The sequence below is a fragment of the Simochromis diagramma genome, unplaced genomic scaffold (assembly GCF_900408965.1).
Source record: "Simochromis diagramma unplaced genomic scaffold, fSimDia1.1 OVJJ01000387.1, whole genome shotgun sequence".
Classification (NCBI taxonomy): domain Eukaryota; kingdom Metazoa; phylum Chordata; class Actinopteri; order Cichliformes; family Cichlidae; genus Simochromis; species Simochromis diagramma.
Window position 1 is genome coordinate 3,387,490 of NW_024387152.1, and position 27,476 is coordinate 3,414,965.

The window sequence follows — 27,476 nt, forward strand, 5'->3', positions numbered from 1 at the left end:
ATATTAGATGTTGCCTTAATGTTTATTTGAACAGAAATTAATTTAGAAATATAAACCAACGAAAAATAAAACCTCTTCTTCGATACATGGTCACTTACGGTTTCGCGTAAAGTTGATTATATATGTATAAACTAGTTGTAAGGCATGTTTATTTCCTCAAAGGCTCTTTGATTGGTAGTGGAGAGTAACAATAGCCCATTTCATTCAGATTCAAAAGCGTGCAGCCCAGTTCAGTCTCTACAGTTATAAATCGCACATTTTCCCACACGGATTTCAGCCACGTGCTCTTTGTGTGTCTCCATTAAGGCAGATGCGGTCAATGTCAGTCAAAGCTGAATATATGTCCATGTCAAAAACAACTCAACCGAGACCTTGACTCTTCTGTTTGCAGTAGTTACATCCAGTCGGTTGTGCGCTCTGTGTGTATGTGTGCAGCGGGGGCGCTGTGCTGTGGCATGTGACGAGGGAGAAGGAGGGGGAGGAGAGAGGGGAGTGAAGCAAACCAAACCAAAGCAGAGTAAAAGCAAAGCCAGGGATAGACTCGGGGAGGGATTACTAGTTAACTCCACTTATTTGCATGTGACATGGTAGCCCACAAAGATTTCCACATTGTTTTTCCCGTCTCGTCAGCCCGGTTTCTACATGGACGGAGGCCTGACTCGGTCTAAGTTTATAGTAGTTAGCTTACAGCAAGAGCTAACGTCAGATCGCTAACTCCAGCTTCAAGCAAACAAACTTGTCAACAGCCGATCGATCCGGGACAGGACTCGGGACTGCTTTTGTGGCTTGTTTACCTCAGCCGGGAGGCATAAACATCTTCTGAAGCAGCAGCACAACCGGGAGAGGTAAGTTAACCTGGTAGGATAGCTAACGTGATTTAAAGGCACAAACGGGAATTTGGGTCAGCCGTGCTAACGGCTAGCTGATAGTAGGACTCAGTCACAATTCAAGGTAGTGGCTAACTAGCTGCTAACCGAGCCGACGGCTGAACGAGCTCAGTTTTAAAGCCTATACAGTTTAAACTTTAAGTGAGATAAGAAAGTTTGGCGGCAGCCATGTCTGTAACTCGGTTGTCCTTTCATTTTTCAAACGCTTGTATCCAGTTACAGTCCTGTCAGTGACTCATGCAGTTACACGGTAATGTTAGCAGAGACTTCCGAGAACCAGTGTGACAGGTTGTCTACTGGACAAGTCCTAACACCCCTAATTTGGTGTTAAGCATTATGAAAACAGCGCGTAGCCTTTGAATCACAATGAGTGTGTCCTTTATGGAAAAAAAACAACAACATTTATTTCTAATATGTAAACACTGTAGCTGTTTGTTAAGGCACAGCTACAAACAAGGACTTTTTAATCCGCTAGAGGGCCCCGGGGTAGAAAAAAAAATTGTAACCCTCAACCCAAAGCCCTCTCCCCCACCGCCTCCATCAGCAAGCTGCACTGCTCAGTGTGTACATAGTGCATGCACCCTGTTCCTTTAAAAGCAGCCGCCAAATACCCCCCGCACCCCATCGCAAGTGAGGCAAACAATAATACAGATGTCTTCAAGCTCGGTTAGAGGTAAAGTTAGTGCCCTTACTATTACGATCTACTGGCTGAACTGTGCTGGAAATGCGGTGGGCCCTTATTTTGATTAAAAGTGATGCAGCGGTTGTGAAATTCTTGCTTTTGTTATGTTCCACGGGCAAAATAAATGAATATTCATTATAAAACTGAAGATTTTGAAAGTAGTATTTCAGCTTCTTTTTTTCCACACCGGTGCACAAATTGATAGATACTCTATCCCGCAATGAAAATCATTGTGTTGCAGCTGCATAAAGAATAGATAATCTCCATATAATCTACTATAAAAAATAACTTTGTTAAAGGTACCACAGGCATATACTAAACATCTTATTATGTGAAGTAATGCAAAATTTTACATATATATATATATATATATATATGTGTGTGTGTGTGTGTGTGTTATTAGGCAAATGATACTTGTAGTAGAAAGTGTTTTGAGGGCTCAAATTAAGTAGAAAGGCACTATATGAGTGGCAGTCCTTTTGCCATCTGGAGGAGGAAAAAAATCTGCTGAAGAGGCTACCCGCTGTGGCAACTTATTATGAATAAGGGAGAAGCTGAAAGTAGCTTTTTGCTTTGAACTTACAGTGGTTACCAAAGAGGTTTTGACCTTCCAATAAAGGGAAAGCTCGCAGGACTGTGATTTTTAACATGTTTATTCAAGTGGTGTTTGATTTTTCTTTATTTAAAAATACATTTTTGGTTCATAAAAAGGCCAAAAGATAACAGGAAAATGCAGGTAACAGAAAACTTTTCGTCTGAACTATTTGCAGACCACTTGTCCTTATGTGCACAGTCCACCCTTTTTGAGCCAGGAAAACCCCTGTTTAAGTGTGACTGTTAGACACGGCTTCGTTCTACATGCTGCTAACTAATACGTAATTACTGAGTAATACTGAGATGGCATCTCTGGATGTATGTACAGGCTTTTCTGGACAGTGCTGCAAATAAGCAAATCAATCTTTTATTTATAATAAAGTATTTAAATCTAACCGAACCTAGCAACAGTTACCCCAAACAGTGTCTGTGTTAATATTCCTGTAAAGTGCTCTGTGATGTTTTAAATCAGGATTGAAAATGTAGATATATCCTTATTATTGTCTTGTCTGTCTGTTCTGTTGGCTTTGAAGTAACTGAGGCATGATTCCATAACATCTGTGTCTCAGGTCATGAGCTTATTTCTTTAAAAGACATTCCCTGGCTGTTATAACAAAACCTAACTGACTGAAAGGCACCTAAACAAACTCTGTTGAAGATTACTGAACAGCATTCATCTCATTTATTATTGCTATACTAAACTGAATACAAGACTTATGTGAGTTTCACCCGTGTGCTTGTTTAAAAAAAAAATAGGGCTCTATTTTGGCTTTGTTGGTTTGTTATGGCAAGCTGAAACTGGACTCTTAACCGCTGGCATGCTGGATTAAATGGAACCCTTGATGATATGTGGGCTCTAAAGTGTGATTAGCTATTCTTTCTAGTTGTGTAAATAAACCTCATGTTAACAGATATATTTTTTTAGTAAGGTGTATTTCAAGTAGATTGATTCTGTTTTTAAATAGTGCAACTATGGTGGCTACGTGACAGGAGATGAGCTGCTGAATCAGCTGCAACAGGAACCATGGACGGGTTTCAACAAACTGCCCCAGAGGAGCATGACGGGGTGAACGGCTACTGTGAGCCAAAGTGCCCCCAGGACGCAGCTGACGTCAGGTGGACGCCACCGCAGGCAGAGTCTGTAGGCTCGGACAGTTGTGGTGCGACAAGCGTCTCCGAGGTGGCAGATCTGAAAGAGTTAAAGCGCAGGGAGAGTGAAGATGAGGAGGAAAAGGAGGAGAAGGAGGTAGTCCCTGCTTCTAAATACCCGAAAAGGGACCAGAAGAAGAGACGGAAAGAAGGGGAAGATCAGGAGAACAGTGGCAACAAGCAAAACAGCAGCGCATCATCGAGCTACACAGGTAAGACTTTCCACTCTCTGAAATTTTCACAAGATGTACTTGAACTGAAATGCTATTATTTTTTGTTATATGCAGACCTGTCCCATACCTCATCACCTTCGCTCTCAGAACAGCTGCGTTTGGGCCAAGAGGACAGCACAAGCTCCGGGATCAGTGTGGAGTGTAAGGTCTGCGGGGACAAGGCCTCTGGCTTCCACTACGGCGTACATGCCTGTGAAGGATGCAAGGTAAAACATTTTTTCTTTTACCCACAACAGATTATTGAGTGGGAAGTTCTGTGCCCCCCCCCAACTGTGTGAGTTGCTTAACTAGATGTGCTTTGCTTTGTGCAGGGCTTTTTCCGGCGTACTGTGCGGATGAAGCTGGAATATGAGCGCTGTGAGCGTTCCTGCAAGATTCAGAAGAAAAATCGTAACAAGTGCCAATATTGTCGCTTCCAGAAGTGCCTGTCTTTGGGAATGTCCCACGATGGTGAGGGCTTAAGCGTTTTCTGAGATTCACTGAAAATACTAAGATGATGATCAGTTTATTTGTATAGCAGTTTTTAAAACACAGTTACAAAGTGCTTCACTGTTTGAGTAAAACCGCACATTAAAGATAACTGTGCATGTCCAGTCATAGAAATGTAAAGTCAAACATGTGGTCATGCATTCATTCTTGCATGTGCACTTCTATACACGCATTAGAAGAACAAGAGCCAAAAATAATGGGCAGTTGTTTAAAACAAACCACAGATTCAGCCAACCTGATGTGCTGACGAAGGCTGTTCTAGAGTTTAGGGGAGACAGCCTCAAAAGTGTGGTCATCACTAGCTTTAAAATAAGAGCATGGATCAGTTAAAAGACCCGGATGAGACGATCAGAAAGGCCAACTGCTGGAATAAGCTGTCATCATATCTGCTATACAGGAATGAGTCTGGCCATGTAGGACGTTATATGCTAGTAATAAAATCTTAAAATGAATTTGAATTTCACCTGAAGCCAGGCTAGCTTCTGCGTTCTTGACCAGCTGAAGATGGGCTGCCTGAGAGATCCAAGAGTTTTATTGTGTCTAAAGGAGGAAACAAATCTGCTGTTTTCATGTCAAAGCCTTTCCAATCTTTTGTAGCACATGGATGGTGTGTTGCATTGTTAATGCTCTGAGTTGTTCCAAAACACAAAGAGGTTTCAGAACTCATTAGTGTTGCAAATATCCTCTCAGAGTAACACCGTCTCTGTGGGTGTTTTTGCTCAGCAATCAGATATGGACGAATGCCTGAGGCGGAGAGGAAGAAGCTGGTGGCAGGCATACTCGCAGAGGAGCTGGACGTCAGCAAACCAGGTGGCTCAGACCTGAAGACTTTAGCCAAACAAGTCAATACAGCCTACCTGAAGAACCTCAGTATGACCAAGAAGAGAGCCCGCAGCATCTTGATGGGCAAAACCAGCAGCACCTCAGTATGTTCCTGTCTTTCAGCCGTGCTTGGATTTATCCAAAACTCAGTTATGTGAATTTTTCCCTCAGACCTTTCACCCTTTAATGCATTTTCCTTTTAGCCATTTGTGATCTACGATGTGGACACCCTCTGGAAAGCAGAGAGTGGTTTGGTGTGGAGCCAGTTAACTCCAGGTGCGCCTCTGGCCAAGGAGATTGGGGTTCATGTGTTCTACCGCTGTCAGTGCACCACGGTGGAGACCGTGCGAGAGCTTACAGAGTTTGCCAAGTGCATTCCAGGGTTTGTGGACCTCTTCCTTAATGACCAGGTAAGCCGCTGTCTCATATAACAAAGAATTATTAGTATATCCAAGTTTAGGAAAGCACAAATAAACAGCTGTTTGTGTGCTTACTGCAGGTGACTTTGTTAAAGTATGGTGTGCACGAGGCTATTTTTGCCATGCTGCCATCTCTCATGAACAAAGATGGACTGTTGGTGGCCAATGGCAAAGGCTTTGTGACACGGGAGTTTCTGCGCAGCTTACGGAAGCCCTTCAGTGAGATCATGGAGCCAAAGTTTGAGTTTGCTGTTAAGTTCAATGCTCTGGAGCTGGATGACAGTGATCTGGCCTTGTTTGTTGCTGCCATTATTCTCTGTGGAGGTGAGCCTGAGCAGCTTTCTGGTCAAGTATGAAGATTCAAATCTTGTGAAGTGTGTCTGTAGCTCTTGAAACCTCTTTGAAAGTGCTGCATTGAAACTGTTAGAAGGTACAATCAAGGTTCGAGTCTTATAGCATCCAGAAAAAGATAAGACAGTGATTTAGAAGTAATCACTGAGCCTGTAGCAGCACAACTAAGGGGTTGTTCAGCTGATCCAGTTGTAACTATAAGCTTTGTCATAGAGCAATGTTTTAAGGCTAATCTTAAAAGTAGAGAGGGTGTCTGTTTTCGGGGCTGGTTCCACCAGAAAGAAATTGTCTATAACCAGCCACATAACAGCTACTGGTTATCTATCATGTTGCTACATGCCAGTAAGATTCTAAAACGGGTTTTAACTTGTCTTTGCATGTCTTGTTTGCCCAGCATAAATTGTGACTCATCACAGGCTTTTTCCTCTTTTTGCACTAGATCGTCCCGGGCTAATGAACGTGAAGCAGGTGGAGCAGAGTCAGGACAACATCCTCCAGGCCCTGGACCTTCACCTCCACGCAAATCACTCTGACTCTGTCTACCTCTTCCCAAAACTGCTTCAGAAGATGGCTGACCTCCGTCAGCTGGTTACAGAGAACGCTCAGCTCGTCCAAAAGATCAAAAAGACTGAGTCGGAGACCTCGCTCCACCCTCTACTACAGGAGATCTACAAGGACATGTATTAGCAGTCTCCAGCACAAACTGCTTTTAGCAATACTGTTACAGACTGAATTTTATAATGAAACACTGCATTCAGTACAAGCACTGTAGTACGGGATGGATTTCTAAGGTGCAGATGAGGCAAATTCACCTGGTAGTGCTAATACAATCAGCAGAGTCTTCGCAGTGTCAGCGTAACCCTCAGCACAGTTATGCGTGTGTTTGTGTGCGCGTGCATGTGACGAGCATCTGGAATCATTTGCTGCGAGTCCCAGTTTCCCACAACGGTCACGTAACAGGAAGAATGATATGTTTTCTCAATGAGGCTGCTCCTGTTTCATCCTGTTAGCGAAGCTGACCCCAGAGCAGTGTGCAGAGGGAGCTCATCCTCGCTCCCCTCAGCTCTGTGTTTGTGCTGCAAAGGGAAAGCATTTCACATTCTCACACCAGTGGCACCGTTCAAACAAACAAGTGATTGTATTGTGTTTTCAGACTTAACTGACGGGAGAGATGCAGCAGCTGGTATTTGTTTACATCATCGTCTTCATCATCATCATCATTATCACTGACCACCACTTTGCCATTTGGTATAAAGAACACAAACTGGGCTGGCTCCAGCAGTGTAGAGCTCTCTCTTAATGCAGCAATGTGTGCAATACCATTTTGCCATTTGTCAATAAATGTGAGATCCAGTTTATTTAGGTTTTGTCTTAAAGCCATCTAGCCAAGTGTGAACTGTTGGACTGTGCTGCAAAGATTTTATTTCTGAATCTGACACTATACACGCATACATACATGACCCATTGAAGTACAAGGGACAGCATGTTTTCTTTCTTCCTTTTGATATCCAAAATATAATGAATTTACCATTTAAATATATTTGTTAGGTTATTCTTTGTAATTCTGTAACAAATTATTTGTAGTTTTTGATTGTATTTCTAAGGGCAAAACATGAATTTATCAACTTGTTTCATATATTAGTTCATATGTGTTCTTTCATATTACATGCCTGCCTGTTTTAGTTTTAGACTGTACCAAATATATCACCAAGAATACCATCAAACCTCTCCCCAATGAGGAGTTTGGATTTTATGGTTTCATGTGCAGGAATTACCTTAAGCCAGCATTTTTAACCATGTCATTATTACTGGGATACTTGATGAAAATTGAACATCTTCCAATATCGTAGGGTGCTTTTGTATTGGAGATAGACACGGTCCTAGATTAATGCTCTTTTTATGTACAGGCTGATGTGTCTTGAAAGGTGAGGCATAGAGTGTAAAAGCCTTGCGATACTGTAGCCAGGATCCAGACGTTTCTAATCATTTCTTCCCCTTTTCTGTTGTTACTGTCCCTGCTGGTGTGAGCACAGGTCTCCTCTTTTGCTCTTATTCTGTCTTGATCCCTATCTACCTCTAATGTATGATCTGTGACATTATTCCGCTGTTTCATCTAATCCTTGACATATATTATTTTTGCCTTAAATTCCTGCTACACATTGAAATCCTGATGTTACTGGCTGGTGTGCAGTGTGCCAAGTTGGCAAAGGAGCAATTACACCAAAAACAGAAAGGAAAAAAAAGAAGTTGATGTAAGCTACCTCTATGCCTGTGTAAGTGATGGACTGACATATTTGTTCAAAACTTGAAATGATTTCTTCTTAATGGTCACATGTAACCTATCTGCACGTTTAGTTTAGTGATTTCTCACTTATAAACTTGATTAGAAGCGGCAACGGTGATTTTCTCGGTTTATTTTTGTTTTATTTTTTATTTTGTTGGAATTTTTTTTTATCATGAGGTGGATCATACAACTCTTTCAAGTTGCTCCCTGCTGTGATTGGCGTCCTTCAATAAACTCTCTGAATGGAGTGCGTAACGTGCTGACGTCAGCGTCACGTTTCTATTGGTTCGTTGCCAGGTTAATTGGTAAGAGGAACCAGCTGTCAACTATTTAGATAACGTGGATGGTGAAGGCTTGGCGGCGGCTCGTTCAAAACACACGGAGGATGGACTCGGCTCGTAGTGGAAACATTTGTCGGTAAGCAGCCCCTCAGAGTGGGCTAGAAATGAGGAAAGTGTGGACCAAGCACCGAGAAATAGCTTGTCAGAGTTTAATGCCTTCGTGTGGCGTTCTAATATACGCGTTAAAGTGAAATAGTGACTTTTGATTACATCAATTTAGGAAGAAAGTGTGGTAGACCATGTTGCTGTGTGAGTACATTCGTACAAATTTTGTGTTGCTAGGTGACTAAATATAATGTTGAAATGTTAGCCAAAACTTGAGCTAACTGAGTTAGTGGCTGTTGGTAAGTGGGATTTACGACCGCACTTCTGTGTCGGATTTGGCCCTTCTCCGTCAGTTAATCCAGAAACGCGTCAGTAGACGATGATTATTATTATTGACAAATACGGTTTTTGAAGCTGTTTAATGATGTGCATATACAGTACCGATGTTGTTTCAACGTATAAAATTTTCGCTCTTTACTTTGTAATGTGTTCTGCAGTTGAGGCTCAAGTCAGATTATTTTTATTTTTACTACGTCAAAAAAAATTAAAATAAAAAAAAATTGGTTAATGTCAGGCAGGGCTTTCAGTCTCTCTCCCACCTGTAAGAATTTACTAAACTATAAAAACGGCTCGACTACTCTTTTCAGCTTCTTCCTTCAGGCTTGGCCAGAGCAGCTCACTCACATGTCCAAACAGCTCATCCTTGCTTCTCAAACTTTGTCTCCAAACACCTCAGCCTGAGCTGTCTGATCCACTCCTAATCCTATACTTTCTGGTTACACTCAATAAAAATCTGAGCATCTTCACTTATAAAGAATAAAATACCAGCGGCTCATCGTTATGAACTTGAATTCTAAATAACCCTATAAACACTAGCAGTCATACAGTTCAAATCACTGGAGCGGCATGTAAAACCAATCTTGCTACTTTAAAAAAAAAAAAAGAAAAAAGTTTGTGGCAGAAATTTACTTTGAATTTGTGGTTTTCACCTCATTGCAGGCGTTTCATAAATGGCTCTTGCAGATTTGGTTCAAGATGCAATTATCGTCATGAATGGCCAACCATACACTCATCCCAAATATGTCGGTATTATCAGAAAGGTGGATGCTGGTATGGTGAGCGCTGCAGGTAAGCTGCCCCCCCCTCCCCCATGTTTATTATTTAAGCAAATCCATCATTTAATCCCTTATATTTTTTTTCTCTGCTAGGTTTTTCCATGTTCTTCAGTCTGAAGCTGGCACAACTGTTGCAGGAAGAAGGGCTTCAGTACCTACGGTCTCCTCCTCCAGTGTGGCTCACGCGTCACCTGATAGGCGAGGGTCAGAACCTGCAGTTCTGCAAGCTGAGGTGACATCTGAGCAAGAGTGCAGCAGATCAGAGTTGGCAGCTGATACCTCAAACCCTCAATGCGACACTGGGCACCTGCCAGCGAATATCGCTGAGGAGCAGTCAGAAGGTATTGCATGATTTTGTAGATGGAACTGAACGTAGAAGTTGATCTAATTAATTTGCTTTTCCTCTGCAGAATCTGGTCTGGGATCGTCTCAAAGCTCAGAGGCTGCTGAAGCAGGTGCCTGCGATGGAAGAAATGAGGTTTGCATTTAATTTGACTGCGTTATCTTAAGCATGCTCATTCAGCAGGAGAACTTGGCTGAACCCAAAGCCTTCTATTAATGTTCAGGAGATCTCCCCATCTGAAACCCCAGAGAATGGGGCTGCCGCTGCAGCTTCTGGTTCTCAGGGAAGGGAGGAGGAAACTGAGGCCTTCCTCAGGAGCAAAGACGTGACCTGTGGGATCTGCATGGACAAAGTGTATGAAAAGACTGATCCGAAAAGCGGTGTCTTTGGCATCTTGCCCAACTGCAATCACTCATTCTGTTTACAATGCATAATGACCTGGAGGAAGACCAAAGACCTCGGCCTGGATGTGATAAAGTAGGTTTCTGTAATATTTAAGAGGCAGCAGGATCTGACAAAACCAGAGAGGGCTTGAAGTGATTCTGATTGACTTTTTCCCTCTTCTCAGACGCTGCCCACAGTGCCGCGTGAGGTCTGCCTTTTATGTGCCGCACAAATACTGGGTTGAAGGACAAGAAAAGGAAGATCTAATTACTGAGTTCAAGCGAAAATTCAGGTGAGGAATAGATCTCATGTCTGCAGAGTTTAGAAAATCCTTTGAGTCTGTCTTCCTGGGTATGTTGTGTGGATGTTAGTTTCAATAGTCCAGCCTTTTCTTCAGATTTCTTACTATAGATAGATTAAAAAAATTATATAGTGAGTCTTGCTGTAGATTAAAGTTCCTGAATTAAACTACTCATCTAAATCATTTGGTTAGGCCAGGGGTGTCAAACTCAAATACACAGTGGGCCAAAATTCAAAACTGGAACAAAGTCGCGGGCTAACATTAATATTTATTGAAAAAAAAAAAAAAATCTTCCTCCAGATATAAGAATGAATCTTTTCTTATGGACTCAAATAAGTTTTGCTGGAAAACTGAATATGGAACAAGCAAAGCTTAATACTAAACAATATATATATATATTAGCTGTATAATACCAGTAGGCCAGCTCTAATAGTAATTTGGTATGGCTTCACGGGCCAAATGATGGCCGGAGTTTGACACCTATGGGTTAGGCCATGGTAACTTGGTCCAAAGTTGCTTTCTAAAGGTTTGTTTTTTTGTTTTCTTTTTTAAATAAATATACTCCTCCCAATAAATTAAATCTCTTGGGCTGCTACAGATCTCCCATTCAGCATTAAGCTATAAAGATATACAAAAATCAATAGCTGTTAAATGGGACCCAACCTACAAATTAGGCGAAGATTCATACCACATATTGCAAAAACTTGCTTTTGTTTTTGCTTATTGCGCCTTTAAGTCCCTTTACCATTAGTACATACTTGACTCGGCACAGTTCACCAGTTCTCAGGATTTTCATTAGGTCATAGGTCAATCTGATATTAACAGTATGGAGTGTGCAGCAGATGTCATATCTAAGGAAGAGTACTGAAACACAGGTGTGTAGCAATAGCTAACTAATTAACAATGGGAGCTACAGAGTGAATGATTCAGCACAGATTTTTACAACATGGCAATTAGAATCAAATTTATGCAAAAGGAACAGAAATCGGTGTGGAGAGAAGTAATGATGAAAAATTTAGCAAAGGAGAACTCTAGGTATTAATTGAAAGGGGATCTATAATGCTGATGCACAACAAATTAAATATGCATATACTGCTCATAGCCCTGTGCATATTTCACTTAAAAAAAAATAAAAAAAATATTGTGATTTAGATTTTAAAATTGCTTGTCATCTCAAGCCAGTATAAACATTTAGCTGAGCCCTCCCTGCTGCCTCTTGTTTGATTCCAGTAAGAAATCCTGCACCTACTACTCTCGATACCAATGCTGCCCCTTCAAAAGCGAGTGCCTTTACCGACATGACAAAAGTCGACACAGCGCGTCCTTTCTGGTAACTACATGGTGATCCGTGAGTGTTTTACGTTCTCCTCCCTCTTAGTGTCTAAGATGAGGTTGTATTTACTCTCCCCTCACTCTCTTTGTCCTTGCAGCATTTTGGAGAAGATGACTTTGAGGATGAAGATGATGGAGTGGATCTAATTAGTTTCTTCATAGCCATGACCCTTCTTGGTGATGATGATGATGACGACCTTGAATTTACTTTTTTACCTTACTAAAACAGTGTAGTTTGAGTGCTCATCTCCCTCCCCCTTTCTTTTTTCTCTTTTTTTTTTTTCTTTTTTTTTTTTGGTCAGTGTTTGAAACCACTGAATGGGGTCTATAACCATCATTGGTCCCTGGAAAATGCATGGCTGCTGCCTTTTTTTTTTTTTCTTTTCTTTTTTTCCTTCTTTCCTTTTTAAAAACAACCTGTGTCTTCATGAAATTATTACTGAAGCAGCCTACGAGTAGCTTTGACTCAGGATCATCGAGTGGAAAGTACATCTCACTTAAAGGACTCCTAAATTCAGACAGGAACCTGTCTCCAAGTCTGTGCACACTTGGACACTCCAGAACTCATGGCTAGTGGTCTCAGCGTAAGACACCTTTGTTTCTAGTTGGGGTTTATAAATTTTTTTTTTTTTTTTTTTTTTAAATACTACAGCTGTTATGTGTTAAGTGTTTAGCCAACTGTCAGCTTCTCTTCCAACTTCTGAGCGTGCCAATGTAGACGTTTCCCTAGTAGCTTGGGCCATTTAGATATTTTTAAAGTGTTATGTAGATGGTAGTTTTAATTGCCCAAGGGTTAAAAAAAAAAAGAAAGTGTACTGTCCTAATGTCTGATATCTGTATAAAAATGATTAGTTGTCACACACTTCTCAGTTTTGGCAAGAACAAACGATTTTATGTCTGTTTTTTTTAACCAAATTGTACCTGTACACAAAAAATAAAACATTGATTCACTTTGTCTCACTAAAGTGTTGTTTTCTTCATTGGTGCTTTGTGCTATTCGGGGTATTTCCCTGAATGGTATGCCCACATGGCCTGGGGGTCAGGATGGGCCTAAATCACACAATACAATGAATTCACGTAATGGATTTCATTTTTTATTCTTTTTTCTTTTTTTTTTAAATTTATAAAAAAGGTAAATATGGGCTAGTTGGACGAGTCTAACCTTTAAGCAAACAAAAATACATTTATCTATGCTGTTGAGTAGCTCCACTGTGGTCTCCAAATAAAGACTTAAAGTGGAAACGACTGAGAGATGATGGCAATCTCGTTCTATTCAGGAATTTCTGGCTTTTGTTCAACTAGTATACGCCGCAGGATAAATCGTGCTGTGTCGCCAGTGGCACATCTGACCACTAGGTGGCGATGTTGAACTCATCTAGCCCTTTACCGGTGTCGAAGAAGAAATGTAAACAGCAGTGGCGGTATAGTGAGGTTGGGATGGAGCCACAGGTGTCTGGGAGAGACGGCAAGGACAAACCCGGAGATGGGGCACACAGCTGTCTGAACTCCGGCATGTTTCTTAGCGGATTTGACGGGCAGTCGAGGCTGCTGCTTCGGTCACTGATGTCCGGAACCTCCGGGGCCTCGAGAGCGCTGGGCGTCTTCCACAGGCAGCAACGGGCTAACCCCGAGAGCTCACTGTGTGGCTTCATAGAAACACTGTGCAGAGACGAAATGACCCACACCGAGGCTGACACCGAGTTTCTAACCGTGTGAGTAAAGTACACAGAAAAAAAGTTTAATTATAAGTTGGGATCTCTGCCTCCTTAAGTCATCAGTCCCACAGGCTGTGTGCGTTTAGACTGAACGTAAATGCTCCAGTGTAGAGTTAGTTTAGTATTCACATAGATATTCTAGGGTAAACACACATACATGTGTGAAAAGTAGGGTGAAGATCAAATCAGTGTTTCCTTACCTCTTTTGTTTTAGATCTGGGGTCCTTTGCCACATTTCCTTGCTTTTATTGCAGTCTGATTAAGAAAAATTCACAAAATTCCTTTCTAAGAAGTCCCTTTAATCAGTATTTAGCAAGCACAAATCTCCCCCAAAATGATTTACATTTGTGAAAAAAAGTGTCATAAATACTGATAGTCACAAATCAGTTTTATGTTTTTTTTCTAACTCCTGTTTTTTTTCTTAAACATGAACTTTTTCTTTGTCTACACAACTTCAGAGACCAGCTGACGGTTTCTTTGGTTTTTCCTTACCTCTTCTAGCAAACCACTAGTCTGCCTGTTTCCACCTTTGTTTAAACAAAACCTGCTGTCATTCATCCACCTGGTGCACTCTGTTCTTCCTCGGACCGCTGTACTCCATCTGATCAAATGTCTCAGCCAGGACTCTCGTCCAAACCCGTGGGTGACTGCTCTGTGCAGACAACTCGAAAGAGACCTGGAAACCCACGGTGAGGTGCCTCTGTACACCACACCGTGCAGCCAAAGACTAAAGGAGCTCTCCCAGGGTTTGATCGGATCTGCTGAAACTGGAGGATGGACCAAGTGCTTCAGTGGTCAAACGGCAGAATTTGAATCCCAGAGTACATCTGATTTATCTGAGCTGGGGACACAGAGGAAGAGAAAGGGCAGTTTTGTCAGCGTGGGGTCTGATGGTGAAGAAACGGGATCACAGAGTAAACGGATAAAGATGGATGATAATGAGTGTGTCACAGCTGAAGAACTGAGAGTTCCCAAGGAAATGCCGGGAGCGCCAGAAAGTGATGTTGCAGCAGAAACTCCAGCCTCAGACAGTTCGTGTGGTGGCCTGCCTGAACAGATAAAGGTAAAAACCACTATACAAAGAAGGGTACCCTCTCCACACTGAAATCTTTCTGCCAATTCCAATGTTTGTTTTGTCCTTAGAGAAGCAGAAGTTGTAAAACGATGAGCTGATTTACTGTTTTTGTGTTTATTAGGTCTGTATTCCTCAGATAAAAGAGTTGTTGGAGAGTCAGACGGAGGTAAGAAGATTTTATTTTCTTCTAGCTCATTCAGTGCAGACAGTAAGTGACATTCAGTCTCACTGTCATTCTTTTTGTGTGTTTCAGTGGGACCAGAGCTCCACAGATGTGTTCAAAGTGCTGAACAACTGTGACTCAAACCAAGTATGTCCTCAATAATTTAACCTGCGCTTTTACTTCGAAAACGGGTGGATTTGACTTAAATTACAAAATAAAACTATTCAACAAGATAGAAACTGTCGATTAAACATTAAACATGAAACCAGAGTTGCTTTTTGCAACCAGAAGAGTCGCCCCCTGCTGTTCATTAAAAAGAATGAAGGTGTAGGGCAATCTTTTAAATCTGTTATACTATTTAAAATCCTTAGGGCTGAGCTGAGGGTGTATCTTAAGCACACACTCCTATAAACAAGATCATATTTATAGGAGGAATAAAAGATATTTAATATAGGACTGACACCAGTGGTTGGGACCATTAAGTGAGTATCAGAGTCATTTTCTTATTGGTCTCTGTTGGGTTCCAGAGAATATATCAATATTTTATGTATAATCTGCAGTTGTGATTGGACTGAACCCAGGTCCTTACCTGCCCTGTTTAGGTGGAGGTGTTATGTAGCATGCTGAATTTGCCGGGCTTACCTGACCAGGCGCTGCCTAAACTGTGCAGCAGTGTTTTGGCCCTCTCTCCTGACCTCAGCTACAGCACTGCTGCAACGCTCATCAAGAGCCTTCTGCTGGAGAAGGTATAACACCGAATATGAAAAATAAGCAACATGTGTTGCTGTGTTTGATCTTGACAGAATATTGTTTCACCTTACAGGTGCTGTCCCTGTCAGAGCCGGCCTCCAGGTGTCTGGTTACCGCAGTGACATCACTGTGTAGCCGCTATCCCAGACCAGTGTGCCAGGCTCTAATCGGACCAGTACTAGAGAAAGAGAACATAGGTGAGATGAAAGGAAAACGTTTCACTGAAAGTGACTACAGAAATGACTTAATGATGTCCTTCATTCGGGTTTGTGATCTTGGTCAGATGCTAAGATGGTATGTGATTTAATAAGGTCTGGTGTTTACAAGCACTCGGTTAAAGCAGTGTGACATGTGCAAAAGTGATAAATAGGTCCTGCACTTTTCTTAATACTGTGATGCAACATGTCAATCAGTTTTTCTGCAAAGTGCATCACTTCGCCATCTCCACCAGCCTGACCAGTTGATACGAGACAGGATGGATCCGTGTTTTCATGTTGTTTACACCAAATTCTCCCCCTACCATCTGAATGTTGCAGCAGAAATCGAGACTCATCAGACCAGGCAACATTTTTCCCAATCTCCTATTGTCCAGTGTTGTTGAGCCCATTTCCTGTTATTACTGACAGCAAATGTACTGTTTATAAGATTTGGGGAAACCTGCAGTCAGCTGAGACTGAAGAAGTCACTTGGGTGAGTGACGAAACGTTTCTCCCACAAAACGCTACGTCCAGATGAACAGAATCAACTTTTGGAGATTACTGACAGGAGTGACACCCAGTGTGGTCTTCTGCTGCTGTAGCCCATCTGCTTCAAAGTTCATCGTGGTGTGCATTCAGAGATGCTCTTCTGCATACCTTGGTTGCAATTAGTGGTTATTTACATTACTGTTGCCGTGCCCAGCTTGAAGCAGTCTGTCCATTCTCCTCTGATTCCAGCTGTTTCAGTGGATCAACAGATTCTGAAATACTCAGACCAGCCCAGCTTGCACCTACTACCATGTCACGTTCATAGTCACTAAAATAACCTTTCTTCTTCACTCCGATGCTCAGTTATAACTTCAGCGGGTCATGTGTTCATCTCTCTACGGATACAATTGCTCATACTGATTGATAATGTATGCTAACAAGCAGTTGAAAAGATGTACCTCATGACCCAGCTGGTGAGCGTGTATGTGCACTGATTGCTTCAGGGAAATCGGAGAGTTGCAGAGCAGCAGAGCAGGCATGGATTCAGAGCTCTGGTTTAAGTACACATTAACAGGACAGATGCTTTGATGTGATAGAGCTCCTTTTACTCAGGCTTTGCTCCCAGCATGAATTAATCCTTTTGAACATTGTTTTGTTTTCAGGGCCTCCACAGGCTGAGCTGCTAAGCAGACTGATAGAAAGCTGCCTGGATTGTCACTACAGACTGCTGGTGGTTCAGTAAGTATAAAGTTACGTTCTGTTTTCACTTGTAACTGCTGCGACAAAGAAGCTTCGCATAATAACGGACACATGGTTAGTAGTAAATGACTAACACTCCTGCTTTTTTATGTTTTGTTTTTAAAGAATGACATTGAAGATTGCATGGAGTGAGGCAGTGCTGTCTATTATCCACAGCTTGCTAGACTCAAAGGTAATCCAGGTGATTATTCATGGGAAAGAGCTGCAAGAGCTGTTAGTCATAATACTCACTGCCACTGAGCCACCTGTTTTGCCTGTTTCCCCCCCAACAGCCTGTCTTGAATGAAGAACTTTTCACACAGTTCACAGAACAGCTCGTCAGTCAGGCTCCTCGTTTCACAAAGTCTGTGAAGTTTGCAAAAATGATGCTCACAGTACTCACCAAATACAGCACTGATGTAAGTATGCAGATTGGGATCACAGATAACGTCTGTACAGTGGATGAAATGGTGTGTGATAACCTTCTGCGTATAAATGATTGCATTTCCAGGTGACTGCTGCACACAAACACTCCTTGTCCAGCTGCCTGATGTTAAATGAGACCTTCCTGAAGAAGTCTCTACAAGCTGCTTTAAAACGAATCGCAGACACGTGACCTCACCACCTTTTCAACTAATTTACATTAAAAAAAACCCTGTATAAATAAATTAAACTGACAATGAAGAATCTTAATTCACCAGTCTGACAGGGCTGATATTATTTTTTATTACTCTGACTGTTCACAGGTCCTACAATAACGATTCCTAAATGCTAATCCTTGCGCTCCTGAACACAACACACCCATGTATCTAACTCAATCTAGTATTAGGACAAAGTTGATACTGAATTACTGTAACCTGCAGACTTTTATTGGTCAGTCTTTACAAATATTTGCAATTTTTTTTGCAATATCTCATTTAGCAAACATTATTATTACTTATATGGTATTTATTTTTATAATTATTATAAATTATAACTGGCTCCATTGAGTTGGCTTATACATCTGGTGAGGATGCCTCATGGGGGCTTCCAATTGGATGGTTTCCAGGCATACTCAACTAGAAGGAGACCCTGGGGTAGACCTCAAATTTGTTGCATGTATTTCTTGTCTTCAGACCTGGGGATGCCTCAGAATCCCCATGTGGAAGTGGAAAGTGTTGCTGGGAAGAAGGGCCCTGCATAACCTGCTGCCACCACAGCCTGAATTTGGATAAGCAGAAGCTAGGCTGAATGGATGGGTGGATTAGATCATAATGTCAATTAATTGTATTCATTTTCAAAGCCTCAGGGGTTTTTTTTGCAACTTTTTATTTTGAATTTTCATTGTGACAAGAATATAACAAAAATAAAAGGGGAACAAATTGGGGCACTGTTCCAAGCATCATGAATTAAGTGACAGAATCTTCAAGCCTTTGCTTATATTTATGCCGTTTAGTCCAAGTTGTTGAAAAAGATGACATTTAAGTCGTAGAAAGAAAGTCAGTCTCTCCATCAGATGTATTTCCTCTATAATCTCTAGCACTTGCTCTACTCGGGAAGGATCCTTCTTAAGGATTTTCCTTGTTATGGCCTTTTCAAATGCGATCAACGGGATTTAAAAAATATATCTTTCCTTTTTTAGAATCAAATCACTGGGTAGCAAACCCAGTAGGAAGATCCTGGGATCCTTAGGGATGCATAGGACATGATGTCATCTGTTAACTTGGATATACTGTCCCAAAATGAGGTCAATTGTGTACACGTCCAAAAGATATGAGAGTGATTGGCATTCGGGTGACCACACTGTCTCAAAGCCTCCATTCTTTAAAGGTTAAAAAAAGTTATTCAAATTTCGGGGTTCCCAAAAAATGTCTTACAGCACCTCAAAATCTATTAATACACACCTCATAATTCAGTACCTTCTAGAACCACCTGTAGCAGCAATAACTTGAAGTCTTTCTGCTTTGTTTTGCTTTATCAGAATCGCATATAGTGGAGGAATACTGACCCACTGTTTTTTGTTTGTTTTGTTTGTTTGTTTTTTAAAGTTGCTTCACTTCATTGAGCTCTCTTAAAATCCTGCCACAGCATCTCAATCAGGTTGAAGTTTGGACTTTGACTGGGCCATTGCAACATCTTGACTCTTTTTCAGTCATTCTGTTACAGATTAGCTGATGTGTTTAGGCTCATTGTTCTGTCACATGACCCAATTTGTGACAAGCTTTAGCTATCAGACCAATGGCCTCGCATTTAACTCTAGAATACTTTGGTATACAGAGAAGTTCATTGTCGATTCAATGACTGCAAGGTGCCCAGGCTCCTGTGACTGCAAAACAAGCACAGTTCATCACTCCACCAGTTGGTATGAGGTGTTTGTGCCGATATGTTGTTTGGTTTAACATACCTAAATGCTCCACACAAGCAAACTGATTTATAAGAGAGTTCAAGCAAATGCATCTGATTAACAGCACTTGGTTGTCATTTACACTCTTTATCCTTATAGAAATTGTCAGGGGCCCCCTCTCTCCCCTGTTGTTTGCACTTGGACCAGGAGAGGCTATAAGAACATCCTGGGATTGGGGGTGACCTTGTCGATATGATCAGATTTCCTTTATGAGATGATGTTTGCTCTTCTCACTAAACAGACTTCTATTCTGCACTGACCATTCATCAACAATTTGGCCTTCTCGGGGTAAAATAAATTATGAAAATCTGAGCCTTGCCACTGGTGTCGGGGGAGGGGGACGTCCTCCTATTTTCCTTTCAGGTGTGACACGGGTTTCACTATTTAGGTATCGGGGTCGCAGACAGCGGAGTTGTACAGCTAACTTTGCGATTGTCCTCAATCAAGAAACCCATAGGTGGTTGACCTCCCTTCTTGGACGGGTAGATTGTCAAGATGAATGTGCTACCCAGAATATTATACCCCATTCAAATGTTGCCTCTCAGGATCAACAGAAAAACATTCGTGGAAATTGAGGGTTGTCTTTCTAAATTCATATGGCGTGGGAAGAAATCTAGACTAAAGATACAGATTTTACAACTGCCCACGGATGAGGGGGGTCAGGCTCTGCCTAACTTTTTATATTACTACTGGGCTTGCCACGCACAAATAATTTCAGGGTGGTTACATTCCTTCCTTCACCGGGGCGAACCATCGGTGGATGCCTGGTGCTGTGACCCTCTCTCACCTCTTAGTCTCTTATCCACTGACCTGGCGGACCTCCCTCCTGGTGTCAGAACTAATTCCGTCTTGATGCCCACTTTAAAGGTCTGGCATAGTATTACTGCCCACGTCGGAAGGAGAGGTTTCTCTAGTGCACTGCAGCCCCTAACTAGGAATAAAGCTTTCCCCCCGGGTATTGGCATTAATATATTTGATGATTGGTATTCTAAAAATATAAGGTTCATTTGTGATCTGTTCGAAAGGGGTAGCTTTATGGCTTTCAATCAGGTTCAAGTTAAGTATGATTTACCACAGAAACACTTCTTCGGATTCCTGCAAGTAAGGCATTATGTGAACTCTCTTAAATTTCCAGCCAATCAACCAGTTTTGAACCCTGTTGAAAGCCTTCTTCTCAAAGTTAACGAGGAAATGACTACGAGAAAGAAATTTATTTCTCTTTGTTATGGGAAATTGTTGTCTTTGAACTTTGTAAGCACTGATACGGCCAGGGTTCGGTGGGAAACCGACCTCGAAGCTCAAATTGGTGCGGAAGCATGGTCCAAAACTTTCAGATCTGCCATGAAATTGTTTCCCTGTAACAGACTAAAGGAAAGCCAGTACAGAATCTTACACAGGCTGCAGCGCACGCCGGAGTTCCTAAATAAAATTCACCCTCAGATTTCTGCTCTTTGTGTGAAGTGCAATACGGCTGTAGGGACCTATTACCACTGCATATGGCAATGTCCTTTAATTGCTAGATTTTGGAAGAATATTGCTATAGAGCTTTGCTCTATTTTCCACCGTACGATCCCACTGAACCCTATGCTGTTCGTTCTGGGTCTATCTATAGAAGGGCTCTCTCTGTCTTCTGCACAGATGCTTTTGTTAAGTAAACTTTTACATTTGGCGAGGCGATGTGTACTGTTTCAATGGGTTCAGAGTCGGCCTCCTACTGTTACACAGTGGTACAGGGAACTGCTCGGGGTGCTGCCGATGGAGCGCCTCAGTGCCATCATGAAGGGCAATTGTAATGCATTCTGTAGCATATGGCAGCCTCTGCTTGATTACCTACCTCATGACCTTACTGTGCTATTACATAAAGGGGACTCACAGTTTGTTTTTAAACACAATGCTTAATGTCTGTGTTTTCCCCCCCCCTTTTTTTTTTTTTTTTTTTTTTATTGTTTCCCTTGACTTCAAATGTGGAACGCTTTACATTTTTTGTCCCAGGCGTGTGTACTTATTTTCACAGGACTATCATTTTGGAACAAAAAAAAGTACCTGAAACAGCGAGAGCTCAACTTTTGATATTATAATTTACAACAGCATAAAAACTGTAATGACAAAGTTTGACAAAGACAGCTGAATTATGTAGCTATTATGTAACTATTTAGCTTTATAAGTAGGTAAGAATCTTTCTGTAGTTTTACAGGTATTTTATTTTTATGTATATGTTTCTTCACAGGCACACCTTTTTCAATTACTACTAAACAGATATTTTTATGCTTGCTGTTTTATGATATAGATTTTGTTGATTTCTATTGGGAAAAAAAGAAAAAAGCTCGCGCTTTCTGATGACGTCACGGATCGCCTTTATGTCGCGTAACGTACGACGTCACTTCCTTTTCCAGCGTAGCACGACGAGAGCGACGAGCTACCAAGATGAGGTCAGGCAGCATTTTTCCCAATAAATGATTAAAAAACTAATTTTAAACGCGCTTTTCTCTACTGTGTTATTCTTCTAGATACGTAGAGTCGTAATATTGTCCGGCTTTGTTTGTATTTCATGGTATGTTGTAGTTTATTGACGTTAAAGGTGCGGCATGGGACCGGTTCATCGCCGGTGCACCGTCAGCGCGCTAAGTTTCTCAAATGTAATCCGTCGTCATCCCCATATTTAAAATACATTTACAGTCTTCATCTAATCTCTACCTGTTTAGTTTAATGCTCTTAAATAACCGGCACATATTTTTTTCACGACTTTTGTGGCTGCTTGGTGAATTTTTAGCGCTGTGCTTTAGCATCATTAGCCGTCTTATTTCTCTTGGTGGTATTTCTAGTGACGTTAACTTTTTTCCTGACGTTTTCTACATTACAGTAAGGTCTCCAGGGATACTTTATATGAAGCCGTGAAGGAGGTCCTGCAGGGCTCCGTGGCCAAGCCGAGGAAGTAAGCAGATCCGAACAGCTGTGATAACCAATGGTTAAAGTGTAATACTGAAAATACCGGACATGTGTGTAACCTGTCATCTCTTTGTAGGTTTGTGGAGTCGGTGGAGCTTCAGATCAGCCTGAAAAACTATGATCCCCAGAAGGACAAGCGTTTCTCCGGCACTGTCAGGTTCGACCTTTTACTGTCTCACCCACCCTTTTCCCTGTGTGTCTCCAGCCCTGTCTGATTATCACAGCGGCCTGTTTAACGGCCATGTAGTACATTAAAAATCAAAGTCCAGACAGGCCAGGAGCAGACATGGAGAAGTACTCTGGGTAGTCTGACTGAGCTTACTCAGCTTTCTGCTGGGGAAGGCGAAGCAGGCGGACCCCTACCCTGGGTCTTAAAACATGAGGGGAGGCTTTGAGTGGCTGAGCTGCTAAGTTCACGCCCTCATGCCGACCAATTTGCTTTGTATTACCTAAGAGGTCAGCTGGACGCCAGCCCCTGTGGTGGTATGGGTAAGACTTTTTCTACTCCACAGTAAAGTCAGGTGGTCTCATAAAGGGTCAAATTATATCATCACATGTTGAATGAGTTTATTATTTCTCAGAGGTTGAAATGTGGTTGTGAGCACAGTCACTAAAAATGTTTTGTTGACATGCAGGCTGAAGACTCTCCCCAGGCCAAAGTTCTCCGTGTGCATCCTGGGAGACCAGCAGCACTGCGACGAGGCCAAAGCTGCCGACATGCCACACATGGACATCGAGGCTCTGAAGAAGCTGAACAAGAACAAGAAGCTGGTCAAGAAGCTCGGTACGGTGTCCACAAGATTACAAACTGCCTCATCTGTGACCAAAGTCTGTCAAGGCTTCCTAACGTGCTTGTTTCTTCCTCTTCCAGCCAAGAAGTATGATGCTTTCCTGGCCTCTGAGTCTCTGATCAAGCAGATCCCTCGTATCCTGGGTCCTGGGCTGAACAAGGCCGGCAAGTTCCCCTCACTGCTCACCCACAATGAGAACCTGAACACAAAGGTGGATGAAGTCAAGTCCACCATCAAATTCCAGATGAAGAAGGTGTGTTCTGCTGCTTCCTGGCTTTATGGTTTCATTATCTAACACTTGGTTTGAAGAAGTTGATCAGTGTGGAGTAACCTTGCTGCTCGTTGTAGGTGCTTTGTCTGGCTGTGGCCGTAGGACATGTGAAGATGACAGAAGACGAACTTGTGTACAACATCCACCTGGCTGTCAACTTCCTGGTGTCGCTGCTGAAGAAGAACTGGCAGAACGTGCGTGCCCTCTACGTCAAGAGCACCATGGGCAAACCCCAGCGCCTCTACTAAATACAGTTTTTCTATTAATAAAAGTGGAGATTCTCCAAAGTCGGCTGCTCTGAGTGATTTATTTTTTTTAGATTTCATTACTGAGGTCTTGTATCACTAACTGATGATCTGAAGTTCACTTATGTGTAACGGTGTAATACATAGTTACATAACTCTGTTAACTTTATTCTGTATAATGTAGTGAAATTCAGGTTTTGGGAGAAATGACAGGAAGGGCCTCAGGTTTTCATGCCTCATTCTACCATTAAGCTTCTTCCCTCAACATGCACCCTTCTATGAACACATCAGGGCCAACTCAGGGCTCAGCGGGAATACCAGAGTGCCCTGGGATTGAACCACCAACCCAGTCCAGTGAGCCTGGGTATTCATCCCAAATATTTGGTGCATGGCCATTAGGTGTCTCTGTCGGTCTGCTTTGGCGTGCATTAGCTGGACCTCAAGATGTTTGTTGTCATTTCGTATGGACACGGCCTGAAATGAAACACTTTCTCACCAGCCTCTACAGTGCAAAAAGCTTGAACTGTCCTCCAATGGCCTTGGATAAATAAAGGTCTAATATTCGACTGATGCAGATCACAAATGTGTATGTAGAGTGAAAAACGGGAAGCAGAGTGTTAATAAGATCTACGGTTCCTGATCTATGTAATCCCCTCATGGGACCCCTGTACCCTTGTGTCCTGTCCTGCTGAAACCTTTAAAACCTAATTATTTATTCATGAGATTAAGTGAACAAGCTACTCCCTTTGCTTCTACAAGAATATAGAGTGTAGTATAACATGGTGTATTATATAGTATGGATGCAGGGTGAACTGTGGAATTGGTGCATTTGATTTATTAACTGGTACAACACTAGTTTTAATTTACCACATACAAAAACACAGCTTCCCATGAGCCTCTTGGGCCAGTCGTCCTATTCTGGTCTGACTGTGGATCTCTTAATAGGATTATCTATTCTCAGGACTGGAGAAAGGCTGAGGAGCAAATGAGCCAAACACTGACCCGTGAGAATATGTTTGTGCTTTCACAAATGATGAAGAGTCCACTGTGAACTCTGAAGTGAATCTGAATACTGTAATCAGGCTTTCTCTGACATTTGGATTAACTCTGGTGAAAGAGGCTGACGCAGTAATGAGCGCTGAGGTGAGTCTAACCAGCTGTCCTACCCGTTCCTTTAATCAGTCATTTAACACCTCGGAGGGCTGATAATGTCTTTCAAATATTTTCAGCCAGAGGCAGAGATAAGCAGCTACAACCTGCCCAACATGCCGGACAGTGACGACAGCGGAGAAGGTTAATGGCTTAAGAATAATAATTTTTTTAAAAGGTCTAAAAAGTTTCTAAATCAGTTTGAACTTTTTAACAGAAACTAGCCAAGAGGAGCCGCCAATCGCAAGCTGGAGTGAGCTGCCCATCATAGAGCGCGTCGGCCTCAATAGGTGACATTCATACGTACAAATACAACCAAATGATAACCGCCAGATTTAATTAGAAGTGATATCAAACTGTCAGACTTCTTGTTTCCTAACAGTGTAGAGATGTCAGAGAAGGATTTGGAGGTAAGTAGTCTACACTTCCCCTTTATTAAATCCATTCAGTAGGTTTTAAACTTTGTTTTTTAATGTGCTGCACTTGAAAATTTACACACAGGATGTGGGTTATTTGATTATAAGTTCAAGATTTCTGTATTTCTGAACAGCTACGGTTTCATTAAAGTTTATTTATGCTTAAATCTCAACACCAGGCAGAGCCACAGGTATCTGAAATGCAGGAGGACACTGAGAACTTGAATGAAGTTGTTATATTTTTGTTTCTTCTCCTAGACGGCTTTCTCTCAGATCGCCTTGTCTCTCCGCTGTGATCAGTACACCCTGAAGCAGAGGCTGCAGGCGGAGGAGCACGCCCGTAACCTGGCTGAGGAGAACATCCAGCTAGAGCTGAGCAGAGGCAGGGAGACCCTGGAGGTACTGTACGTAGCAGGCTATTATCTGTAGTGAGTCCTTTTGGTCCCAGCAGGCTGCAAATACAAGTGTGATCCTGTGGGATTTCAGATACTGAAGAGCCTGTGTTTGGACAACAAGCGCAGCGAGATCCTGCAGAAGCTGGAGCTGTCCCTGGACATCCTCGGAGGCACCGTGGAACGGATCTCTAACACAGCAGAGGTGCTCGGTGCCGTGCATCAGGTACACTGTGGGTCAGGCTCAGTTAAAAACAAGTGTTACTGCTATATTGGGACCAGCACCGGGAGTAGGAGTTTTCTCTTTATTTCCTGCTTTGTTTAGGAGGCTCGAGTGAGTAGAGCAGTGGAACTCATGGTGGCTCACGTGGAGCGCCTGAGGAAGCGATATGACAGAAATCTAGCTGAGCTGGAAGAAGCCAGAAGGATGATGATGCAGCAGCAGCAGCAGAGCTCCTGCAGAAACATCACAGATCCCAGAGCCTCCACAGGTTTCTGCATCAGTGGCGTGTTTCTTGTCACTTGTTTTCTTCTGCAGTTGTGTGCAAAGTTTGAGTAATTGCTGGATTTATTGTTGTAGATCCAGAGGAAAGTGACAACATAAAGAAAGATACTCAGCAGGTATGCATATTTGGATACTTGTAACGTCTAATGTAGGTTTAAGCAATCTTTTGAACTTGAATCTGCCTTTTATCTGTGTGTTTGTTTGTTTGTTTTTTAACAAGAAGCACATCCGTAGAAGGGTCTGTGTATCAGTAATTTCCAGCCAAACTCAGGTAAGGGAAGTTTCCTGAATAAACCTTCCTGCTTTTTCTCATGTTATCAGCTATAAACCACAGGGAGGGTCTTCTTTGTCTCCAGGATAGGAAAAAGCAAGACTCCAGAAAGCGTCTCTCTTCCAGCAAGAAGGCTGTCCCTTCTTGCCCGTCTCCCATGAGCTCAGAGTCCAGCTGCTCTTTCATGAACAAGGACGACAGCTACTCAGTGGAGGACAGGTGAACTAGAGCCAACAGGCATATTTTTTGGTATCCTAACTACATGGTAACATTTATCACGAACATGTCTTACTTCAGGCCGCACAATCCAGATGAAACTCCATCAGAAGCTCTTCCAGGACCCGCTCCCATCCTAACCCCAGAGAGCCCCCCATCAAAACCAGTGAACAACAGCAAGACTCTGAGCAAAAAGTATGGCACTATTCAGAGGAGGTGGACTAACTGAGAGGCACAACAGCCTGCAGTATTGACCAATTTCTGAAGCGTTTCGTGTCAGTATTGGTTGCTGCTGTGTCTAGTTTAACAAATACAGCTCTTACTAAAGTCAGCATTAGCAACTTTATCAACAAAAAAGCATCACAAGCTTCAAGAAGTTGGAACTGAGGAATGTGCTTTTATATTTACAGCTTCTCTCTGGATACTTTGCGGCACAGACACAGGGGCAAAGCAGTCTTAACCAACAAAGGAAGGGAGAAAAAGATGGCAAATATCTGCAGACGGATCTCCACAGTGGGGACGTAAGTGGACACGTCATGTTTGTTCTTTTTCAGAAGTGTATTATTTCTGATAACTTTGGATAAACACTGACCGACTGCTCTCTTCAGGTGGAGGCAACATCCTCTGACTCACTGGCTGCAGCGCTGCCGGTTGGTTCTCCTGTGCACGTTTGTGATTTTCTGTGTCGTAACACTGAGTTACTTCTTGTGGTAGTTTCATGAAACACAGTCACCAGTGCTTCACGTGAATTAGTGCGTCGACAATTGAAGGCTATTTGTAAACAAAGATAAAATGGTTTTTGATGCCCTGCTTTTGGTCGTTCATTGTGTTTGTCACAGGGAATCATACATTTTGGTAACATCCATCCATTTTCTGCTGCTCATCCAGTTCAGCTGTCATAAATGTGGGCTCAAATTGTGGTCATAAATATCTTGTACTTGTAAATCAGGATTTGTATGTGTAAAAATAATTTGTGTGTGCGTAAAAAAGATT

The 27,476-nt window shown here is 42.2% G+C and overlaps 5 protein-coding genes across 8 annotated transcripts; all 5 read left to right on the top strand.

The window, feature by feature from the left end:
- The first annotated feature begins 472 nt into the window (after positions 1-472).
- ppardb (peroxisome proliferator-activated receptor delta b) lies at positions 473-8,022 on the top strand. The gene is made up of 8 exons (XM_040047603.1): positions 473-845; positions 3,129-3,524; positions 3,600-3,751; positions 3,857-3,995; positions 4,758-4,960; positions 5,060-5,266; positions 5,356-5,599; positions 6,066-8,022. The coding sequence occupies exons 2-8, from the start codon at positions 3,188-3,190 to the stop codon at positions 6,311-6,313; spliced, it is 1,530 nt and encodes a 509-aa protein (XP_039903537.1). The 5' UTR covers positions 473-845; positions 3,129-3,187; the 3' UTR covers positions 6,314-8,022.
- Positions 8,023-8,197: 175 nt separating this feature from the next.
- mkrn4 (makorin, ring finger protein, 4) lies at positions 8,198-12,577 on the top strand. 3 transcript variants are annotated; one of them, XM_040047604.1, is made up of 8 exons: positions 8,198-8,327; positions 9,296-9,424; positions 9,505-9,752; positions 9,822-9,889; positions 9,978-10,231; positions 10,323-10,430; positions 11,670-11,769; positions 11,870-12,577. In XM_040047604.1, exons 1-8 carry the CDS (start codon positions 8,254-8,256, stop codon positions 11,993-11,995), a joined length of 1,107 nt encoding a protein of 368 aa, XP_039903538.1. In that variant the 5' UTR covers positions 8,198-8,253; the 3' UTR covers positions 11,996-12,577. The 3 variants fall into 3 exon arrangements, with proteins under 3 accessions (XP_039903538.1, XP_039903539.1, XP_039903540.1); XM_040047605.1 differs by having other exon boundaries at positions 11,670-11,787; positions 11,870-11,987; XM_040047606.1 differs by lacking the exon at positions 11,670-11,769.
- A 541-nt stretch (positions 12,578-13,118) lies between these two features.
- fance (FA complementation group E) lies at positions 13,119-18,244 on the top strand. Of its 2 annotated transcripts, none has more exons than XM_040047888.1 (10): positions 13,119-13,483; positions 13,988-14,549; positions 14,683-14,727; positions 14,815-14,871; positions 15,327-15,470; positions 15,548-15,671; positions 16,823-16,898; positions 17,025-17,100; positions 17,192-17,317; positions 17,410-18,244. In XM_040047888.1, exons 1-10 carry the CDS (start codon positions 13,134-13,136, stop codon positions 17,512-17,514), a joined length of 1,665 nt encoding a protein of 554 aa, XP_039903822.1. In that variant the 5' UTR covers positions 13,119-13,133; the 3' UTR covers positions 17,515-18,244. The 2 variants fall into 2 exon arrangements, with proteins under 2 accessions (XP_039903822.1, XP_039903823.1); XM_040047889.1 differs by having other exon boundaries at positions 17,025-17,091.
- Positions 18,245-21,591: 3,347 nt separating this feature from the next.
- On the top strand, positions 21,592-23,577 carry rpl10a (ribosomal protein L10a). The gene is made up of 6 exons (XM_040047891.1): positions 21,592-21,710; positions 22,142-22,213; positions 22,304-22,384; positions 22,863-23,011; positions 23,099-23,271; positions 23,367-23,577. The coding sequence occupies exons 1-6, from the start codon at positions 21,706-21,708 to the stop codon at positions 23,535-23,537; spliced, it is 651 nt and encodes a 216-aa protein (XP_039903825.1). The 5' UTR covers positions 21,592-21,705; the 3' UTR covers positions 23,538-23,577.
- A 1,960-nt stretch (positions 23,578-25,537) lies between these two features.
- On the top strand, positions 25,538-27,450 carry LOC120743892. Its single transcript, XM_040047892.1, has 6 exons — positions 25,538-25,717; positions 25,817-26,267; positions 26,353-26,486; positions 26,565-26,678; positions 26,894-27,004; positions 27,092-27,450. The coding sequence occupies exons 2-6, from the start codon at positions 26,115-26,117 to the stop codon at positions 27,195-27,197; spliced, it is 618 nt and encodes a 205-aa protein (XP_039903826.1). The 5' UTR covers positions 25,538-25,717; positions 25,817-26,114; the 3' UTR covers positions 27,198-27,450.
- Positions 27,451-27,476: the final 26 nt, after the last annotated feature.

What these genes read in the sequence shown, in the direction of transcription:
- LOC120743892 (XM_040047892.1), top strand. Translation starts at nt 26,115, where the DNA reads ATGCATATTTGGATACTTGTAACGTCTAATGTAGGTTTAAGCAATCTT. An exon ending in TAATTTCCAGCCAAACTCAG is followed by an intron (nt 26,268 to 26,352) that starts GTAAGGGAAGTT and finishes CTTTGTCTCCAG; the next exon opens with GATAGGAAAAAGCAAGACTC. An exon ending in AGCAAGACTCTGAGCAAAAA is followed by an intron (nt 26,679 to 26,893) that starts GTATGGCACTAT and finishes TTATATTTACAG; the next exon opens with CTTCTCTCTGGATACTTTGC.
- mkrn4 (XM_040047604.1), top strand. Translation starts at nt 8,254, where the DNA reads ATGGTGAAGGCTTGGCGGCGGCTCGTTCAAAACACACGGAGGATGGAC. An exon ending in GAGTTCAAGCGAAAATTCAG is followed by an intron (nt 10,431 to 11,669) that starts GTGAGGAATAGA and finishes GTTTGATTCCAG; the next exon opens with TAAGAAATCCTGCACCTACT. An exon ending in GACACAGCGCGTCCTTTCTG is followed by an intron (nt 11,770 to 11,869) that starts GTAACTACATGG and finishes TTGTCCTTGCAG; the next exon opens with CATTTTGGAGAAGATGACTT.
- rpl10a (XM_040047891.1), top strand. An exon ending in CGTTTCTCCGGCACTGTCAG is followed by an intron (nt 22,385 to 22,862) that starts GTTCGACCTTTT and finishes GTTGACATGCAG; the next exon opens with GCTGAAGACTCTCCCCAGGC. An exon ending in TCAAATTCCAGATGAAGAAG is followed by an intron (nt 23,272 to 23,366) that starts GTGTGTTCTGCT and finishes TGCTCGTTGTAG; the next exon opens with GTGCTTTGTCTGGCTGTGGC.
- fance (XM_040047888.1), top strand. Translation starts at nt 13,134, where the DNA reads ATGTTGAACTCATCTAGCCCTTTACCGGTGTCGAAGAAGAAATGTAAA. An exon ending in GCCTGCCTGAACAGATAAAG is followed by an intron (nt 14,550 to 14,682) that starts GTAAAAACCACT and finishes TGTGTTTATTAG; the next exon opens with GTCTGTATTCCTCAGATAAA. An exon ending in TAGACTCAAAGGTAATCCAG is followed by an intron (nt 17,101 to 17,191) that starts GTGATTATTCAT and finishes CCCCCCCAACAG; the next exon opens with CCTGTCTTGAATGAAGAACT.
- ppardb (XM_040047603.1), top strand. Translation starts at nt 3,188, where the DNA reads ATGGACGGGTTTCAACAAACTGCCCCAGAGGAGCATGACGGGGTGAAC. An exon ending in ATGCCTGTGAAGGATGCAAG is followed by an intron (nt 3,752 to 3,856) that starts GTAAAACATTTT and finishes TGCTTTGTGCAG; the next exon opens with GGCTTTTTCCGGCGTACTGT. An exon ending in TGCCATTATTCTCTGTGGAG is followed by an intron (nt 5,600 to 6,065) that starts GTGAGCCTGAGC and finishes TTTTTGCACTAG; the next exon opens with ATCGTCCCGGGCTAATGAAC.